The 20,655-nt window shown below is 43.1% G+C and overlaps 2 protein-coding genes and 1 long non-coding RNA gene across 3 annotated transcripts in view; all 3 read left to right on the top strand.

Moving 5' to 3' along the window:
- The window catches only part of gnb5a (guanine nucleotide binding protein (G protein), beta 5a), a 5,623-nt gene extending 1,023 nt beyond the window's left edge, over positions 1 to 4,600 (top strand). The window contains exons 2-10 of the mRNA XM_070438166.1: positions 1,120 to 1,172; positions 1,530 to 1,571; positions 1,817 to 1,893; positions 2,086 to 2,218; positions 2,850 to 2,993; positions 3,428 to 3,519; positions 3,674 to 3,722; positions 3,897 to 3,993; positions 4,239 to 4,600. Coding sequence (XP_070294267.1) covers positions 1,120 to 1,172; positions 1,530 to 1,571; positions 1,817 to 1,893; positions 2,086 to 2,218; positions 2,850 to 2,993; positions 3,428 to 3,519; positions 3,674 to 3,722; positions 3,897 to 3,993; positions 4,239 to 4,465 — 914 coding nt within the window. The 3' untranslated portion in view covers positions 4,466 to 4,600. The remainder of the gene's footprint in view (positions 1 to 1,119; positions 1,173 to 1,529; positions 1,572 to 1,816; positions 1,894 to 2,085; positions 2,219 to 2,849; positions 2,994 to 3,427; positions 3,520 to 3,673; positions 3,723 to 3,896; positions 3,994 to 4,238) is intronic.
- A 147-nt stretch (positions 4,601 to 4,747) lies between these two features.
- Positions 4,748 to 6,409, top strand: LOC139023935 (uncharacterized). The gene is made up of 2 exons (XR_011475165.1): positions 4,748 to 5,063; positions 6,065 to 6,409. It is a non-coding gene; the product is annotated as an uncharacterized lncRNA (long non-coding RNA).
- A 2,981-nt stretch (positions 6,410 to 9,390) lies between these two features.
- Positions 9,391 to 20,655, top strand: part of ap4e1 (adaptor related protein complex 4 subunit epsilon 1) — a 32,647-nt gene continuing 21,382 nt past the window's right edge. The window contains 12 exon segments of the mRNA XM_070438174.1: positions 9,391 to 9,742; positions 12,827 to 12,898; positions 13,238 to 13,361; positions 15,638 to 15,711; positions 15,829 to 15,950; positions 16,340 to 16,499; positions 16,787 to 16,953; positions 17,225 to 17,298; positions 17,430 to 17,552; positions 17,761 to 17,870; positions 18,442 to 18,581; positions 19,337 to 19,449. Of these exon segments, the coding sequence (XP_070294275.1) occupies positions 9,602 to 9,742; positions 12,827 to 12,898; positions 13,238 to 13,361; positions 15,638 to 15,711; positions 15,829 to 15,950; positions 16,340 to 16,499; positions 16,787 to 16,953; positions 17,225 to 17,298; positions 17,430 to 17,552; positions 17,761 to 17,870; positions 18,442 to 18,581; positions 19,337 to 19,449 (1,420 nt within the window). The 5' untranslated portion in view covers positions 9,391 to 9,601.

Raw genomic sequence — 20,655 nt, 5'->3', positions numbered from 1 at the left:
AACCTAATGTAGTATCTTGTCCCACTCCCTACAACAGTATACTAACGTAGGATCTGGGTCCCTATACTACAGTACACAAACTTAGATCTTGGTCCCTACAAACAGTACACTAACCTAGGATCTTGGTCCCTACTCCCATACAACAGTACACTAACCTAAGGATCTTCGTCCCTACTCCCGTAACAACCCCAGTATACTAACGTAGGATCTTGTTCCCTATACAGTACACAAAACTTAGGATCTTGGTTCCCACAACATACACTAACCTAGGATCTTGGTCCTACTCCCATACACAGCTATACTAGACGTAGCATTCTTGGTCCCACCCAACAGCTAATACTAACTAGGATCTTCGTACCCTACTTCCCGACTACAGTACACAACCTAGGATCTTTGTCCCTACTCCCTATCAACCAGATACCACTAACCTAGATCTTGTTCCCTACTCCCTACAACACCCCATCCCACCCCCCCCCCCTGATACACTAACCTAGGATCTTGTCCCTACTCCCACTACAGTACACGAACCTAGATCTTGTCCCTTACTCCCTACAACAGTACACTAAACTAGATCTTGTCCCTACTCCTACAACAGTACACTAACGTAGGGATCTTGGTCCCTACTCCCCTACAACAGTTATAGCTAACGTAGCATCTTGTCCCTACTCCCTACTACAGCTACACTAACCTAGAAATCTTGGTCCCATACAACAGACACTAACCTAGATCTGTCCCTACTCCCACAACAGTATACTAACGTAGGATCTTGGTCCCTACTACAATACACCCCAACTCTCCAGACGGCTCATATCCGTCTGCCCCGTCAATCCAATTACACACACGCTATCACCCATAGCAGCCTTCCTAGATCATATCGGCTCTATAAACCGCCACCCCCTACCAATCGCACAGAATCCCTCCGATCTACTAAACAAGTAGGATCTCTAACCTATTTGCCCCCTACCTATCAGTACACAACACATAAGGCATCTTAGCCCTCGCTAATAAACCCCTGGCTAAAGTCCCCTAAGCAACCAGCTCTACAACGTAACCTAGATCTTAACTAGAAGGTCCCCCTACCTCCCTCTAAATCCCCAATCCTACCTCAGTAACATCCTAATAACTGCATGGACTGGTGTAAGGACAAGAGGAGGATCGTCAGCTCATCACAGGTGAGTGTTGGATTATTGTAACATTTTCTGAAGTCCTAAACAGATGTGCTCATGCAGTCATCGCTCCAGGCGGTCACTGTCCATGGTCCTGAAATGGATTGTAAAAGCTTGTCATCGGGGAATTTGAGGTTTGGTAAGGTCCTCCTAAACAGATGCATTCATGCCAGTCGCCACCTTTCATATACTGACGGATCATGGCGTTTAATTTTTTTTTTTTTTTTGTGGGGGGGGTTTGTTTCAACTAATATGCACTGCTTTCAGTGATTATCAAATGAATGCCATATTTTGTTGGAAATGTAGAGAATCTTACGCTTGTGTGCTACTTGTAATGTTTATCCCCCTCTAACTTATTTTCAGGATGGAAAAGTGATTGTATGGGATGCCTTCACCACTAACAAGGTAGGGAATCTATCTTCTCCCAAGTGTAAATCCAATTTGGATGGATTACATTGCAGTTGTGCCAGAATCCACTGATCAAATCAACCTTGCATCCAAAATAAACTTTGTGTGATCAAGATCAGAGATTCGGCCTCGTCGCATTGCTGAATACTATGCCCTCAAACACCGCGAATTGTTTCTAGAGCACGCAGTGGACCATGATGGCTATATTGCTGATTGTACCTTTATAATCTGGTGTCCTCTAGGAGCACGCAGTGACCATGCCGTGCACCTGGGTGATGGCCTGTGCCTACGCCCCCTCTGGATGTGCAGTAGCCTGTGGGTAAGTCCCTGTACTCCTGGGTGTGCAGTGGCCTGTGGGTAAGTCCCTGTACTCCACCCAGACGCTCCATTTCTCCACTGTGCCACTGTGCTTCTCCTCCCCTTTGGGGTCTATGCCCGGTTACTGTAAAACACAACTGTTGACGTTAAAAACTATAAATAATATTTGATTGATCGATTGATTGGATTTCAGTGGTCTGGACAACAAGTGCTCTGTGTACCCTCTGTCCTTGGACAAGAATGAGAACCTGGCAGCGAAGAAGAAGTCTGTCGCCATGCACACCAACTACTTATCTGCCTGTAGCTTCACCAACTCAGACATGCAGGTTAGACGAGACACCTCTTCATTTTCTTCCTTCGTCTGATGTAATGATTTATTTGTCGTACATTTTTATATTTTGTTATAGTCTTTATCAAGATTTCTGTATTCGTTCCTTTCTATAACTCATTGAATTACTTGATTACTGCTAAATCAGTTGACTTTCAGCAGATGAGTTATGAGAAATCACAGCCTGTCATACTGTACTGTACCTGGAAAGAACTTCTACGCTTGTTTAATAATTCACAACAGTCAAATGTTCCCCATTGGATGTAGTTAGTCACATGCTCTAGCCTCGGCCAAGACTCTTCTATTTATGGGGCCGTGTCAGAGAATTCTTAATTCTGAATCTGAACAATGGTTTCAATCTGACCCTGCTATTGATAGTAGTGTGGTTGTACTTTGCTCACTGGGAGCCGTTTTCCCTGACATATTCAATATAGACTCTGCAGTGATAATTCTTTTTAGTCCTGAAATTAGACTAATATAGGTTTGTGAATCCAGTCCTGGATGTACATTATGGGGTGAATCCTAACCTTAAGTCTACATTTCATTGACATTCAATGGATGACTAAGTGGCAGTTAGTATTATGTTGCGATCCCAAAATGCAGTTTGTGATGAACCCCTTGTCTTCCAGATCCTGACCTCGAGCGGAGACGGAACCTGTGCATTATGGGATGTGGAGAGTGGTCAGCTGTTACAGAGTTTCCATGGACACGCCGCCGATGTTCTATGTCTCGACCTAGCTCCTTCTGAGACCGGCAACACCTTCGTCTCTGGAGTGAGGAGACAACTARTAGTATTTCACTTTGTCTCACAATTTCTCATTGTGAGAAATAAAAAACAGCATGACTGCTCCTATAAGCCTTCTTTCTCCCTCCTCTTTTYACTTAAAACATTTTTATACAAAAAACAACATTCCTTTCATATTTTTATTTTATTCCAAAAGATAGATTTTAAATGATAAGAGGAAACAGATGAAAGGACACCATAGTGACGAAATAGTAGCTTGAGATTCCAACCCCTGCCTCTAGGAGACTGTGTGGTCCAGACTGCAGAGAAACTGTGTTACATTTTACATAATGTGGATATTTTCTACTTTTATTTAACCCTGAAATGCGCTTGAGGTTAAACCGTCTTTTRCGAGGGCGACCTGTCAAAAAAGGTCAGCATTAAATGTGTGAATCCAGAATCCTCTATGTGTATCTCATGCAGGGCTGTGACAAGAAGGCCAATGTATGGGACATGCGCTCAGGCCAGTGCATCCAGTCCTTCGAAACCCACGAATCAGACATCAACAGCGTCAGGTGAGGTCACAAGATATGACTTTATTCAAAGCGACTTATAGCACTTGTCAACACTGACAGTGACATATATTAATGTTAACTAGGAGTACTCTACCCTTGCCGTTTGCATGGTTTTCTTATATTACCTGGCGTTTGTCTCCTTCCTTGGCATCAGGTACTACCCCAGTGGAGATGCATTTGCTTCAGGCTCCGATGATGCTACAGTAAGTTATCATTCATATCATTTACTGCTTGATCGCATGTTGATCGCATGTTGCCTTTCGATGTCAAAGTTCATGAAGTCATTTCTTTGTAGAAAAAAAATATATATAATTTACCCCATTTGCAAAAAAAATACTTAAATAAATCTAAACATTAACAAGCATTGTTTGTTTCAGTGTCGTCTCTATGACCTGAGGGCAGACAGAGAAGTGGCCATTTATTCCAAAGAGAGCATCATATTTGGTGCCTCCAGTGTTGACTTCTCTCTCAGTGGTAAGACCCAATGCCCTTAGGGATCGATTCAATCCGTAGCGAATAAATCCCTTATTCTACTGGCCATATAAAACATGTGATTTGACTGATCAATTTCACTAATTAAACTCATAATGATTTATACTAAATTAAATTCATGTTATTTACTGTTGAATAAGAATAGCTTACTTTCACATTAACCTTCTCATCAAAAATGATGTGTTACGTTTATATTGTTGAAAGAGGACATGTTTTTTCTTCTCCAGGCCGGCTACTGTTCGGTGGCTACAACGACTACACCATCAACGTGTGGGATGTCTTGAAGGGGACGAGGGTGTCCATCCTGTTTGGACATGAGAACCGTGTCAGCACTCTGCGTCTGTCTCCTGACGGAACGGCCTTCTGCTCAGGGTCATGGGACCACACTCTCAGGGTGAGGGATAAGGGTTATCACCTGGGTTATATTCCCAAAAGGACCACACTCTCAGGGTGAGGGATAGAGGTTATCACCTGGGTTAATTCCAAAAGGACACACTCTCAGGGTGAGGGATAGGAGTTATCACCAGGGTTATATTCCCAAAAGGACCACACTCTCAGGGTGAGGGATAGGAGTTATCACCTGGGTTACATTCCCAAAGGACCACCTCTCAGGGTGGGATAGGAGTTATCACCTGGGTTACATTCCCAAAGGACCCACTCTCTCAGGGTGAGGGATAGGAGTTATCACCTGGGTTATATTCCAAAGGACCACTCTCTCAGGGTGAGGGATAGGAGTTATCACCTGGGTTTACATTCCCAAAGGACCACTCTCTCAGGGTAGGGATAGGAGTTATCACCTGGGTTACATTCCAAAAGGACCACTCTCTCAGGGTGAGGGATAGGAGTTATCACCTGGGTTACATTCCCAAAGGACCACTCTCTCAGGGTGAGGGATAGGAGTTATCACCTGGGTTACATTCCCAAAGGACCACTCTCTCAGGGTGAGGATAGGAGTTATCACCAGGGTTATATTCCCAAAAGGACCACACTCTCAGGGTGAGGCATAGGAGTTATCACCTGGGTTACATTCCCAAAAGGACCACACTCTCAGGGTGAGGGATAGGAGTTATCACCTGGGTTACATTCCCAAAGGACCACTCTCTCAGGGTGAGGGATAGGAGTTATCACCTGGGTTACATTCCCAAAGGACCACTCTCTCAGGGTGAGGGATAGGAGTTATCACCAGGGTTATATTCCCAAAAGGACCACAATCTCAGGTGAGGCATAGGAGTTATCACCTGGGTTATATTCCCAAAAGGACCACTCTCTCAGGGTGAGGGATAGGAGTTATCACCTGGGTTACATTCCCAAAAGGACCACTCTCTCAGGGTGAGGCATAGGAGTTATCACCTGGGTTACATTCCCAAAAGGACCACACACAAAATGTTGTCATTCACAGAAAGTCACTTTGACAGCTAAAACAAAACAGAAATAGCTTTCAAAAGGGGTTTCTGAAAGACACCGACTGAAAGTTGGCAAGCAACTAATTAGGGGTTTATAAGAGACACACACCATGAGTGCCCACAACATTTGTCTCAGATGTAAAACTAAAGAAAAGCAACCCACTCCAATTTAGGATAGGGAGTAAAATTAATATGGAGTCAAACAAACAGAGGAMAACACAAAACAATTTTTTGGCTAACTAAAGTGGAAGCGCTAATGTGAGGGTGTAGCTTTACCAACATATCCTCTCTAACTGATGCACTGGGCCAGCGGGTCCTAACTATCAGCTGGGCCAGCACAGGTAAAACTCAACCTGACTAACGAGATCACTCTCTGGGCCAGCACAGGTGAAACACATCCTGACTAACGAGGGGACTTCAATCAGTGTGCTAAAGCTAACATGCTAACCAACCTAGAACCCGTAACACCTGCTACTGTCTTATCCTAGTTTCTTCTTCATCTTCTTCTTGTCTTTCACTGATGCTSGTGCCCTCTCCATTCTATTCCCTTAGAACAGCATCATTTATTGCTTTTGGTCCATAATTTATATAATTGTCTTTCTTTTTTTTTTACATTTCAGTAATTTTATATTTCTATTTTTCAATTTTAGATCTGGGCTTAAAGAAGAGGAAAATGACACAGAAGAGGGGGGGGGGGAACGGTGAAAAGTGAATTCCGTGGTAGATAGATGGAGCCAGTTGTAAATAAGAGACAGACATGTTCCACTCTGCTTGAGTACAATCATAGACGTCATAAACTATGGCGACAAGATTTTCAATGCGAATATTCTAAAATCCGCATGAAGAAAATATACCCATTTTCCCCACCAGTGGGGTTTCCACCAAATTGACTTGTTGTGGATAAAAAAAAATTAGTGCGTGATGACGTAGTGCACACTATGTACTTTTTAGTTTAAGTTTTCATGTACTGAATTAAAAAAAAATCTACAGTTCAATCTGTTTCCATCTTATTTTCAACTCTACTGATTTGTTTAACTGTTGCGTTAAATAGCAAATGTGTCTCCTCTGGTCATGGCTCATGCGCTCCAGCCAACAGCTGGCGTATACAGTGCGGTTAGGCTAGTTTACGTGATGAGATTATTATGGATAATAGCGAGAATATTTTAACGAAATCAACATGTCACCAGAATAAGACCCTCGATATTTATTGGAAAGTAGAATCAAACTCATCACCGTGCACTTTCACGAGACAGTGAAGGTCATTTATTTAATCTGTAGCCTAACTAACTACCTAGCTAACATGATGTTCACATGACTGACACTAGCTAACATGATGTTCACATGACAGACAACACTTTGTGATTTGTCACAGTCTTTACACTGAAATGGTTTCTCCCCATTGTGAGTCCTCATATGCAGTTTCAGTAGGTACTCACTTATTTAAATTCTTAGACTTTCTTGAGCAGCGTAGCTAATAACAATAATTTCTCCCACCTATCCCTTTACTCCCCCAAATTAATGTGTTTATCAACGAAAACTTTACCGCAAATCCTTTGGAGATATCCGTGGTTGTTGAGTACCAGGAAGAAATCTCCCGTATGAAACGGGCAAATGCACGATTACGAAGACTACTGGATTTGTTTTTTTAAACCGGAGATAAAGGCTCATAGATTAGCAAAAGCATGTTTGTGACTACGTCTCCGCTATATGACATAAGTAGATACCCTATGTCTTGTCTCTTTTCAGCCTTTAGGTTTTCATCAAACGTCATCCTTTCTTCTTAGTTCCAAACCTACAGCAGCTCGCTGTCACTCAAGAGGTTAACACACCATTGAGTTGCCTGATCTGAAATGTGAAGTCTATGGAAAATGCTTGGCGACAAGGCATGGGCAACTCTGGCACAGTGAAGAGAGACCATACATGTGCGAAACGTGGACAATCTTTTGCCATGAACTGCTACCTGAGGAAACATGAAGATTCACACGACGATGCTGTACTGCAGTGTTCGTCAACTAGGTTTGGCTTCGGGACAATTTATTTTGAATGAATAGTTGGCGGGATAGAACATAATTAGCATATAATATTAGCACAATTAATAGGCCTACACTACAAATGTAACAACATTTTTAACACATTTAATTAGTACATAATACATTCAGTGACAAAATAATTTCGATCTGATTTAAGTTCATAAAATCACCAATATCTCTTAAATTATTATTTTTGTTTATTTCTCTGTGCGTTGATTGGTGGGGAAAAACAGGTCTACGTAGCCTACTGTAGTCCACTACTTTTTTTAATGTCAACATTCGTTCAGAACAATTAGCTTGATAGCAAGAGAACATGTCCCTCTCAAAATGTATCAAGAAGAAAGGYGGATAATGAACATCGAAGTTTCAGGGAAGAATGGACAGAGAGATATGCTTACTTACCATCTTTCTCAAATGCCAAGCCAATGTGTCTTATTTGCAATGAAAATGTCTCTATTTGCAAAGAATTCAATCTCAGACGGCATTATGAATCTAAGCATGGTACTTTCAAAGTGGCCTTCCCGCCCCAGACAGAGGCCTTCCCGCCCCAGACAGAGGCCCAACGCAGAAAAATTTACGCATTAACTACAAGCTACAAACACGGCAGCAGAATCCTCCTTCGTGGCCTGACCCAACAACAGAAGGTCACACCTGCCTCCCTAAAAGCATCCTGGGTTCTAACCAAACACAACATGCCCTTCACAGACGCGGGAGTTATTTAAAAAGTGCATGGTGACAGTTTTGGAGGAATTGGCTACAGACAAGTCTATGGATAGCATTATTGCGTCTGTCAAACAGGTGTTCTTGTTTGCGTCAACATTGACGCAGGCAAGGACACCTGTTTTTAGAAATGTTTGCAAATATATAGAAAATTAAATACAGAAATACAGTATGTAATTTACATAAGTATTCACACTCCTGAGTCAATACTTTGTAGAAGCAACTTTGAAGGTGATTATAGCTTTGAGTCATCTTGAGTATGTCTGTATCAGCTTTGAGTCATCTTGAGTATGTCTGTATCAGCTTTGAGTCATCTTGAGTATGTCCCTAAACCACACATCCTCTATGTCCAACGAAACACCAGAGATGACACCTTTAACTGGTGCCCTACTCTGAAAATCATAGCTTTCCACATCATACGTCAACATTTTGTAGAGCCACAGAGCTTTTTTCTCTTTTTGCACTTTCGACACACAACATCATACCGCTCCTGGTCACTCTGACCGATTCCACTTTACACAATTCGTCCTTCACAATCTTCGGGACCGCAAACGGGTCATCCAAAAAAAAAACATCCTTGCCTATGAATCGCACTCCAACCATAAACTGCTGTTAATTTCCAATCTTAGCCCTTTTTTACTAAATTTTTCTTCCCCATCGTCCACTCATTCTCACCAACAGTCCTCACACCGAGAGAATCTCCACTGTGGCCTTGTCGATGTCTGCAGGATGAAGTTGGTGAAAGGAAAAAGGTAAAGGGGGATACCTAATCAGTTGTACAACTGAATGCATTCAACTGAAAGGTGTCTTCTGCATTTATCCCAACCCCTCTGAATCAGAGAGGTGCGGGGGGCTGCCTTAATCGGCATCAACGCCCAGGGAACAGTGGCTTAACTGCCTTGCTCAGGGGCAGAACAAAATATGTTTTACCTTGTCAGCTCTGGGATTCACTCCAGCAACCTTTCAGTACTGGCCCAATGCTCCTACCCGCCAGGCTACCTGCAAAAACTTGCAGTCGACTGCAATCAAAACTTCATGACCTTTGATCACATGATTTTTGTAAGTTCATGCAGTCAGACAATTTTTATTACCATAATGCAACACACTTTGAAAGGCGGTGACCATCTTCACTAAACTGATCCACTCGAACTTGCCATATACTGAAGGTAGGCGGTTGTTGACGCTTGATCGATTCCAATAAAGTTTTGTTGAAAATACCGGRAGTGACATCACCAAACGGAACTTGCTGAATCAAAACAATGGCCGATTGGAGCTGGCTAACGTTACGTTAAAAAAAAAAACGAATTCTAGTTTCAACTGTAGATAAACAGGTGTGCGTTATTTTTTAAGACAATATCAGTGTTATGAGCAAATGATTCACTAGGTGTACTTTACGAGCAAGAAGCTAGCTGTTTGTGGCCTGCTTTGAGCGTCGCCATGAGTGATGTTGTCGAGAAGACTCTGTCTGCTCTCCCGAGCCTCCTTTCGCTAGACTCGCAGGCAGGAGCTGGGAAACTTTCCCCCTCCTCCAAATTAGGGAATCTGATCAAAGGAATCACTGAACTGACATCCAAACATGTGAGTACCGTAGCCAGCTGTCTGGCCAGTTGTCTTACACGTTATGGTCAGCATCGATGCTGACAGCAGTAACGTTAGCATAGCTAAAATTAGGTGGCTAACGTTAGCTATCTGTACCCTTTCGCTACATTTTGTGGTGTATTAGCTAGTGCCCACAGCTACCTGTCTAGCCACAATTAACCACCCTGAAACAAAACTGTAATTATTTACTAGTGTCCCCAAATTCTCTTCAACGGCAAGCCTATGCCGTATGCTTGAGACTGCGAGCCTATTTGACTTTGATTTATTAGGATCCCCACATTAGCTGACGCCAGTGGCGACACCTGATACTGGGGTCTGACACAACGAAAAAGACATTACAGACAAAATACTTTACCATTTATATTAAACACATTAGTGTGTGTGTCAGTTACACAAACATGTCTTTGCAGCTCTTGACCATATGACTGGACAATAATCAAGATAAGATAAAACTAGAGCCTGCATTACTTTCTTTGTGGAGTGTGGTGTCAAAAAAGCAGAGCATCTCTTTATTACAGACAAACCTCTCCCCATCTTTACAACCATTGAATMTATATGTTTTGACCATGACAGTTTACAATCTAAGGTAACACCAAGTAATTTAGTCTCCTCAACTTGTTCAACAGCCACACCATACATTACCAGATTCAGATGAGGTCTAGAATTTAGGATATGATTTGTACCAAATATAATGCTCTTAGTTTTAGAGATGTTCAGGACCAGTTTATTACTGGCCACCCATTCCAAAACACACTGCAACTCTTTGTTAAGGGTTTCAGGGACTTAATTAGCTGTGGTTGCTTATGCGTATATGGTTGAATCATCAGCATACATGGACACATATGCTTTGTTTAATGCCAGCGGCAGGTCATTGGTTAAAATAGAAAAGAGTAGAAGGCCTAGAGAGCTGCCKTGCGGTCATTATTGATTGTTAACAACAATTTTTCCACATCTCCCACACTAACTTTACAAAATTCAAACTTACAAGGCTTTTCTTTCATACTTGTTTTATTTTTATGCATGAATATGATGGCTCACTGTTAATTGTTGGCATTTTCTGCCTAAGTTTGCCCACTTTGCCAATGAAGTAATCATTAAAAATAATTGTCAACATCAAATGGTTTTGTGATGAGTAAGCCATCTGATTTGACAAGATGGAGTTGAATTTGTCTTTCTGCCCATAATTTCATTTAAAGTACTCAAGTTTTTTTTCTCCATCAATCTTTGTATAATTGATATTGGCTTCATAATACAGTTTATTCTTCTTTTTGTTGAGTTTAGTCACATAATTTGCAGTAAGTCAGCCAGTCAGATGTACAGCCAGACTTACCAGCCACTCATTTTGTCTCATCTCTTTCAACCATTCAGTTTTTCAATTCCTCATCAATCCACGGAGCCTAAACAGTTCTAACAGTCAATAATTGGAAGAAGCAATTTCATAAATTCATCAAGTGCAGCGTCTGGATGCTCCTCATTAATCACATCAGACCAATAAATATTTTTAACATCATCCACATAAGTCACAACAAAATATTTTGTGTGATCTCTTATATACTATTTTAGGCCCATCTGTTGGAACTTTGGCTTTCCTGGATATAGCCACTATATTGTGATCACTGCATCCAATGGGTTCGGATACAGCTTTAGAACAAAGTTCTACAGTATTAGTAAAAATGTGATCGATACATGTGGATGATCTTGTTCCTGTAGTGTTTGTAAACACCCTGGTAGGTTGATTAATAACCTGAACCAGATTACAGGCACTGGTTACAGTAAAAGCTTCCTCTTTAGTGGACAGCTTGATGAAAACCAGTCAATATTCAGGTCCCCAAGAAAGTAGACTTCTCTGTTTACATCACATACACTGTCAAGCATTTCACACATTATTTAGATACTGACTGTTAGCACTTGGTGGCCTATAGAAACACCACAAAAGAAAAGGCTTTAGATATTCCAGGTGAACCTGCAACCACAACAGTTCAATGACACTTGACATAAGCTCTTCTCTAAACATTACAGGGATATGGCTCTGAATATATACAGCAACACCTACCCCATAAGCCTTCCAGTCTCTTCTATAGATGTTAGAGCAGTAGCAATACAAGGATATAACATCAAATTAATGATCTAAGTGAGTCTCAGAAATGGCTAATATATGAATGTTATTTGATGTTAGCAAGTTATTGATTTCACGAACCTTATTTCTAAGGCTACATATATTATTATGGGCTATTTTCAGCCCTTTCCTGTGTAGCTTATCAGAGATAGACATTGATATGTAAAAGAGCAAAACGAAGACTAGAGCCTATGCACGCCCCACTACACCTGCAGGCCCCCACTACACCTACAGGCCCCCACTACACCTGCAGGCCCCACTACACCTGCAGGCCCCCACTACACCTGCAGGCCCCCACTACACCTGCAGGCCCCCACTACACCTGCAGGCCCCCACTATACCTGCAGGCCCCACTACACCTGCAGGCCCCACTACACCTGCAGGCCCCCACTAACACCGTGCACGCCCCACTACCACCTCGCAGGCCCCCACTACACCTCAGGCCCCACTTACACTGCAGCCCCACTTACACCTGCAGAGCCCCCACTACACCTGACAGGCCCCCATACACCTGCAGGCCCCCACTACACCTGCAGGCCCCACTACACCTGCAGGCCCCCACTATACTGCATGCCCCACTACACCTGCAGGCCCCCACTACACCTTGCAGGCCGCCACTTACACCTGCAGGCCCCCACTACACCGGCAGGCCCCACTACACCTGCAGGCCCCCCACTACACCTGCAGGCCCCACTACACCTGGCAGCGCCCCACTACACCTGGCAGGCCCCACTTACACCTGGCAGGCCCCCACTACACCTGCAGCCCCACTACACCTGCAGGCCCCACTACACCTGCAGCCCCACTACAGCCTGCAGGCCCCCACTACACCTGCAGGCCCCACTACACCTGCAGGCCCCCACTACACCTGGGCCCCACTACACCTGCAGGCCCCACTACACCTGGCCCTCACTCTATACAAACATCCCCGTTGTCTTTATTTCCAGGAGGAGGAAAAGCTTATTAAAAAGGAACTGGCGTCTATCAAGGAGCAGGTAGCATCTCCCAACACCACCATGGTAAGTCTCACTTCCACTTCCCATCAGAGAGCAACACAGAGAGAGGCATTGCAATGTGTCTGTAAAAAAAAAAAAAAAACGAATCACTCTGACACTCTGTTTGTCTTTGTCGACAAAGACATGAATCTGTCATCACTGAGGCAGATTTATAGATCTGTTTACTTGTATTATATGTGGAGTGTGTTACTAGTACCCTGGTAACGGCTTTCTTAATAATTGCACCAGAGGGGAACCAAAACACTGAATTTTAACACTGTATTGAATTGAATATTTGGACATTCTTCTCAGTCAAATGGTTGCCACGTGAAGTAATGTTGATGTATAATAATGTAATTTCAGCGTCAGATGAAGGAAATAATGGTGAGAGCCATCTACTGTGAGATGCTGGGTTACCAGGCGTCCTTCAGTTACATTCACGCCATCAAGCTGGCCCAGCAGGGCAGTGTCCTGGAGAAGAGAGTGGGTACGTTCCATAGACATACACATTCATAGGAGGGGTACGTCCCATACACATACATATTCATAGGAGGGGTACGTCCCATATACATACATATTCATAGGATGGGAACGTCCCATAGACATACAGTACCAGTCAAAAGTTTGGACACGCCTACTCATTCAAGGGATTTTCTTTATTTTTACTATTTAGTGAAGTGAAGACATCAAAACTATGAATTAACACATATGGAATCATGTAGTAACCAAAAAAGTGTTAAACAAATCAAAATATATTTTATATTTAAGATTCTTCAAAGTAGCCACCCTTTGCCTTGATAACAGCTTTGCACACTCTTGGCATTCTCTCAACCAGCTTCACCTTGAATGCTTTTCCAACAGTCTTGAAGGAGTTCCCACATGCTGAGCACGTGTTGGCCGCTTTTCCTATTCTCTGCGTTCAAACTCTTCCAAAACCATCTCAATTGGGTTGAGGACGTCGGGTGATTGTGGACACCAGGTCATCTGATGCAGCACTCCATCACTCTCCTTCTTGGTCAAATAGCCCTTAAACAGCCTGGAGGTGTGTTGGATCATTGACCTGTTGAAAAACAAATGATAGTCCCACTAAGCGCAAACCAGATGGGATGGTGTATCGCTGCAGAATGCTGTGGTAACCATGCTGGTTAAGTGTACCTTGAATGCTAAATAAATCACTGACAGTGTCACCAGCAAAGCACCCCCACGCCATCACAACTCCTCCTCCATGCTTCACGGTGGGAACCACACATGCCGAGATCATTCGTTCACCTACTCTGCGTCTCACAAAGACATGGCGGTTGGAACCAAAAATCTCCAATTTAGACTCATCAAACCAAAGGACAGATTTCCACTAGTCTAATGTCCATTGCTTGTGTTTCTTGGCCCAAACAAGTTTTCTTCTTCTTATTGGTGTACTTTAGTAGTGGTTTCTTTGCAGCAATTCGAACATGAAGGCCTGATTCACGCAGTCTCCTCTGAACAGTTGATGTTGAGATGTGTCTGTTACTTGAACTTTTGAAACATTTATTTGGGCTCAATTTCTGAGGCTGGTAACTCTAATAAACTTATCCTCTGCAGCAGAGGTAACTCTGGTCTTCCTTTCCTGTGGCGTTCTCATGAGAGCCAGTATCATCATAGCGCTTGATGGGTTTGCGACTGCACTTGAAGAAACGTTCAAAGTTCTTGAAATGTTCCGTGTTGACTGACCTTCATGTCTTAAAGTAATGATGGACTGTCGTTTCTCTTTGCTTATTGAGCTGTTCTTGCCATAATATGGACTTGGTCGTTTACCAAATAGGGCTATCTTCTGTTATACCTCCCCTACCACCAACAACACAACTGATTGGCTCAACACATTAAGAAAGAAAGAAATTCCACAAAATAACTTTGGAAATGGCACACCTGTTAATTGAAATGCATTCCAGGTGATACCTCATGAAGCTGGTTGAGAGAATGCCAAGAGTGCAAATCTGTCATTTCAGGCAAAGGAGTGTGCTACTTGTAGAATCTCAATCTAAATGATATTTGATGTTTGTTTAACTTTTTTTGGTTACTACATGAGTCCATATGTGTTATTTCATATTTTGATGTCTTCACTATTATTCTACAAAGTAAAAATAAAGAAAAACCCTTGAATGAGTAGTGTGTCCAAACTTTGACTGGTACGACATCATAGGATGGGTACTGTTCCAGAGAGCATACATATTCATAGATGGGTATGTTCCATAGACATACATATTCCATAGGAGGGTATGTTCCAACTTAGACATACATATTCATAGGATGGGTATTGTTCCATAGACATACATATTCATTAGGAATGGGTATGTTCCATAGACATACATATTCTTAGATGGGTATGTTCCATCACATTCATAGGATGGGTATGTTCCATAGACATACATATTCATATGATGGGTATATGTTTCCATAGACATACATATTCATAGGATGGGGTACTGTTCCATAGACATACATATCATAGGAATGGGTAGCATTCCATAGGACAGTCCATACTATTCATTTAGGATGGTATGTTCCATAGACATACATATTCATAGGATGTTATGTGTTCATATGATATTTATATAAATAATCGGTATGTTATATTCTCCTGGAATGACTTACTATACCATTTTATCATTTTGATTTGGTAACGATTCAGAAAGCCTAGCTTTACTGTAACACATTTTATTTAAATTCAAACTATTTAATTTTTTTTTATGTGTCCAATAGTTCTGTTGATTTAATCTGTGTCTCCAGGTTACCTTGCTGTATCCTTGTTCCTTAATGAAACTGATGAGTTTCTGCTACTCCTGGTGAACACAGTCTTAAAGGTGCATTTTCAACCCTGATTTGTTGTCCTTGTGGTTTCCACATGCAGTAGTTGAATGAATATTGCAAGACGTTGATGTTGTTGTTGTTTTATAGACTTGGTGTTGTTGTTTTGACAGGATCTGCAGAGTACCAACCTGATCGAGGTGTGCATGGCTCTAACTGTCGTCAGTCAGATGTTTCCCAAAGATATGATACCTGCCATCCTACCGGTGGTGGAGGAGAAACTCACACATCCAAAGTAAGGACTTTAATATTACATATGGATCCTTATACTTTGCTCAGTCTCACTTTATGGGCAAATGTGACTTAAAGTGCAGTGAGTGAGTCATTMGTTTGGTGTGTGTGATCTCTGTGGGCATAGAACCCACAACATTGCTGTTGATTGTGTTATGACAACTCTCCGATTTGGGGCCCTTTACTCATTTTCAGAAACCTTTTTCTTGGAATTCTGAAACTTAATGTCCTCAGAGAGGCAATACATCTTGCATCTTGCATCAGTCATAAAACATATCACATCTAAAAATGTAAAATAAATAAGCACAATATATTTACAATCAAATAGGCGGTAGGGTAAGTGCAGTTTCATAGTGTTAAGAGCAATTAGAACCAACTTTTATCTGTCCACAGGGAGATCATCCGGAGGAAAGCAGTCCTGGCTCTGTACAAGTTCTACCTGATCGCACCGAACCAGGTGCAGCACATCCACAGCAAGTTTAGGAAGGCCCTGTGTGACAAAGACCCCGGAGTCATGACAGCCTCTCTACACATCTACCTACAGCTCATCAAGGTACTTCCTGTCATAATTGCATCATTTCTTCATCCATATCACTGGGGAAAAAAGACTTGAGATAACTAGGCTCCCGAGTGGCGCAGCGGTCTAAGGCACTGCATCTCAGTGCAAGAGGTCGTCACTACAGTCCCTGGTTCGAATCCAGGCTGTATCACATCTGGCTGTGATTGGGAGAAAGTACAAACATTTTGTTTTATAGTTGTGCCACGTAAGTACAGACTATACTAGCCAATGTGGTGTCCTATAAGACTATAAGCAACTTGCTGTTTCCCCAATATCTCCAGGAGAGCCCAGAGAGTTATAAGGATCTGACCGGGAGCATGGTAACCATCCTGAGGCAGGTGGTAGGAGGTAAACTCCCCCTGGACTTCAACTACCACAGTGTTCCTGCTCCCTGGCTTCAGATACAGCTGCTCAGAATACTGGCCTACCTGGGGAAGGAAGACCAGGGGTACAGTAATATATCATATCATTCTATATATGTTTCTGTCCACCCCCCCCTGACCCCCTCACATTCTGGTGTCACCTGATTGAGTACAACTCTGGGCCTGTTAGTCCTGGAATAAGAAGCACTTGCTATGGAGATTGTCCATGAAGCCTTTTAGTTCAGCTGTTATCTGGGAGACTGGCCCTATAATCGTTGTCTATTTAGATGAGAGTTTGTTGTAGTTTCAGAAGGGCAACTCTGTTTTCTAACCAAGATGTTCCTCTGGGTTTTACAGCACTAGTGAGGTGATGTATGATGTACTGGAGGAGTCGTTAAGAAGAGCAGAGATGAATCACAACATGACTTACGGTATGTTCATGCGTGTACCTCACAAGGTGTCCTCTACGAGACTTGTCAGCACACATCTGCCCTGCATGCACAGACATTGTTGCACCCCCCCCCCCCCATGCTTTTGGTTTAACTTTCTTGTTATTTTTCAGCCATTTTATTTGAGTGTGTGAAGACCATCTATACCGTTCATCCTAAGTCACAACTGTTGGAGAAAGCAGCGGAATGCATCGGGAACTTTGTCCTATCGCCTAAGATCAACCTCAAATATCTGGGTAAGATCCCTCCATGTTCAGTGTGGTCAGAAGTTGGGCCTAATTCCTTTTTTACATGATGTTAATAGTGATCATAGGACATCATTAAAACCAGTTTACAAACCACAACTGTTTTTGTACTTCAGTTGTATTGACGTAATTGAAAGAACTTGCCTGCTGGACACTCCTATAGTGAGTAATACATGTGTGTGTGTGTGTGTGATCTCAGGTCTGAAGGCTCTGACGTACGTGGTGCAACAGGATGCTAACCTGGCCCTGCCTCACCAGATGACCATCATAGAGTGTCTGGACCACTCTGATGTCATCATTAAGCGCGAGGTGAGTCATCATAGTGTCTGGATCACTCTGACATCATCATTAAGCGCGAAGTCAGTCGTCATAGTGTATGGACCACTCTGACATCATTAAGCGCGAAGTCAGTCGTCATAGTGTCTGGACCACTCTGACATCATCATTAAGCGCGAGGTCAGTCGTCATAGTGTATGGACCACTCTGACATCATTAAGCGCGAAGTCAGTCGTCATAGTGTCTGGACCACTCTGACATCATCATTAAGCACGAGGTCAGTCATCCTAGTGTCTGGACCACTCTGACATCATCATTAAGCATGAGGTGAGTGAGGCAGGAGATACCATGGTGTGGAGGGCTTTGGCATTTACTGTACTCATAGGTGGGGGTTGCAAAATTCTTCTTAATGTTTTTCCCAAAGTTCCCAGGTTTTCAATAGATCTCAGTTGGAGGATTCCCGGAATAAGTAGTGAGTGCACTTGGAATCCTCCTACCGGGATTTATGGGGGAAAAAACTGGGAACTTTGGGAACGTTTCCAGAATTTGACAACCCTTCTTGACGTGTCAATCAATATGCCCCTTTCCCTCCTCTCCCCAACAGACACTGGAGTTACTCTTCCGCATCACCAATGCCCAGAACGTTACAGTGATCGTCGAGAAGATGCTTGAGTTTCTCAGGCTGACCTGTGACGACTACAGCACTATAGACCTCGTGGGGAAAGTAGCAGAACTAGCTGAAAAATATCCTTTCATTATTAAGTCTTGACCATGGGAGCTGTGGACATTATGCTATGGAAATGGGTTTACTTAGGACTAGCTAGGAGCTACAATCAAATGCGTTCATGATATTTCTGTTGGTTTCTCTCTGCTGATTGCGGGCCTGGCTAACAAGTGTATCAGTGAGATCTGGAGAAACCCAGAACTGCTGGACCTGAGACTGATGATGGGACAGACAGTTTTGTATCTGTTCTTTTTTTGGTAATTTTACCGCCTTTTTCTCCCCAATTTCATGATATCCAATTGCGATCCAATTACGATCTTGTTTCATCGCTGCAACTCCCCAACGGGCACGGGCGAGGCGAAGGTCGAGTCATGCGTCATCCGAAACATAACCCTCAAGCTGCGCTTCTTATCACCCGCTCACTTAACCCGGAAGCCAGCCTCACCAATTTGTTAGAGGGAACACCGTTCAACTGACGATCGAAGTCAGCTTGCAGGCGCCCGGACCGCCACAAGGAGTCGCTAGAGCGCGAAGAGCCAAGTAAAGCCCCCTTGGCCAAACCCTCCTCTAACCCGGATGACGCTGGGCCAATTGTGCACCGCCCTATGGGACTCCCGGTCACGGCCGGTTGTGACACAGCCTGGGATTGAACCCCAGGCTGTAGTGACGTCTCAAGCACTGCACCACTCGGGAGGCCAGGTTGTATCTGTTCTGTTGTTGATCTTTCATTCATGGCACCAATCCCAATGGTCTGTTGTTCCTATAACCACTCTACGTATGCCCCAGACCATGTCTGGTTCATCCAGACTATGAACTCTGTGTTCTCTCTGGGGGGTGACATGATGCAGCCTGACATCCCTAACAACTTCCTTAGACTACTGGCAGAAGGTATGTTAACCAATGAACACGCTGAACCTTCCTTAGACTACTGGCTGAAGGTATGTCTACTGGGGAAGGTATGTTAACCAATGAACACGCTGAACTTTCTTAGACTACTGGCGGAAGGTATGTTAACCAATGAACACGCTGGACCTTCCTTAGACTACTGGCGAAGGTATGTTAACCAATGAACACGCTGGACTCTTCTTAGACTACTGGCTGAAGGTATGTTAACCAATGAACACGCTGACCTTCCTTAGACTACTGGCTGAAGTATGTTATAACAATGAACACGCTGAACTTCCTTAGACTACTGGCTGAAGGTATGTAAACCAATGAACACGCTGAACCTTCTTAGACTACTGGCGGAAGGTATGTTAACCAATGAACATGCTGGACCTTCCTTAGACTACTGGTGAAGGTATGTAACCAATGAACACGCTGAACCTTCCTTAGACTACTGGCGGAAGGTATGTTAACCAATGAACAGCTGGTTCTTTAGACTACTGGCGGAAGGTATGTTAACCAATGAACACTGGACTCTTTAGACTACTGGCTGAAGGTATGTTAACCAATGAACACGCTGAACCTTCCTTAGACTACTGCTGAAGGTATGTTAACCAATGAACACGCTGAACTTCCTTAGACTACTGGCGGAAGGTATGTAAACCAATGAACACGCTGAACCTTCCTTAGACTATCTGGCTGAAGGTATGTAACCAATGAACACGCTGAACCTTCCTTAGACTACTGGCTGAAGGTATGTAAACCAATGAACACGCTGAACCTTCCTTAGACTACTGGCTGAAGGTATGTTAACCAATGAACAGCTGGACTTCCTTAGACTACTGGGAAGGTATGTAAACCAATGAACAGCTGAACCTTCCTTAGACTACTGGCGGAAGGTATGTAAACCAATGAACACGCTGAAACTTCCTTAGACTACTGGCTGAAGGTATGTTAACCAATGAACACGCTGAACCTTCCTTAGACTACTGGCTGAAGGTATGTAAACCAATGAACAGCTGAACCTTCCTTAGACTACTGCGAAGGTATGTTAACCAATGAACACGCTGAACTTTCTTAGACTACTGCTGAAGTATGTAACCAATGAACACGCTGAACCTTCCTTAGACTACTGGCTGAAGGTATGTAACATGAATCACGCTGGACTTCTTAGCTATGCTGGGGTTATGTACAAAATGACAGCTGACT

This window comes from Salvelinus sp. IW2-2015, unplaced genomic scaffold, assembly GCF_002910315.2.
Source record: "Salvelinus sp. IW2-2015 unplaced genomic scaffold, ASM291031v2 Un_scaffold537, whole genome shotgun sequence".
NCBI lineage: Eukaryota > Metazoa > Chordata > Actinopteri > Salmoniformes > Salmonidae > Salvelinus > Salvelinus sp. IW2-2015.
Note: the sequence above shows the minus strand (reverse complement) of the source record. Positions and strands in the feature narration are given on the sequence as shown.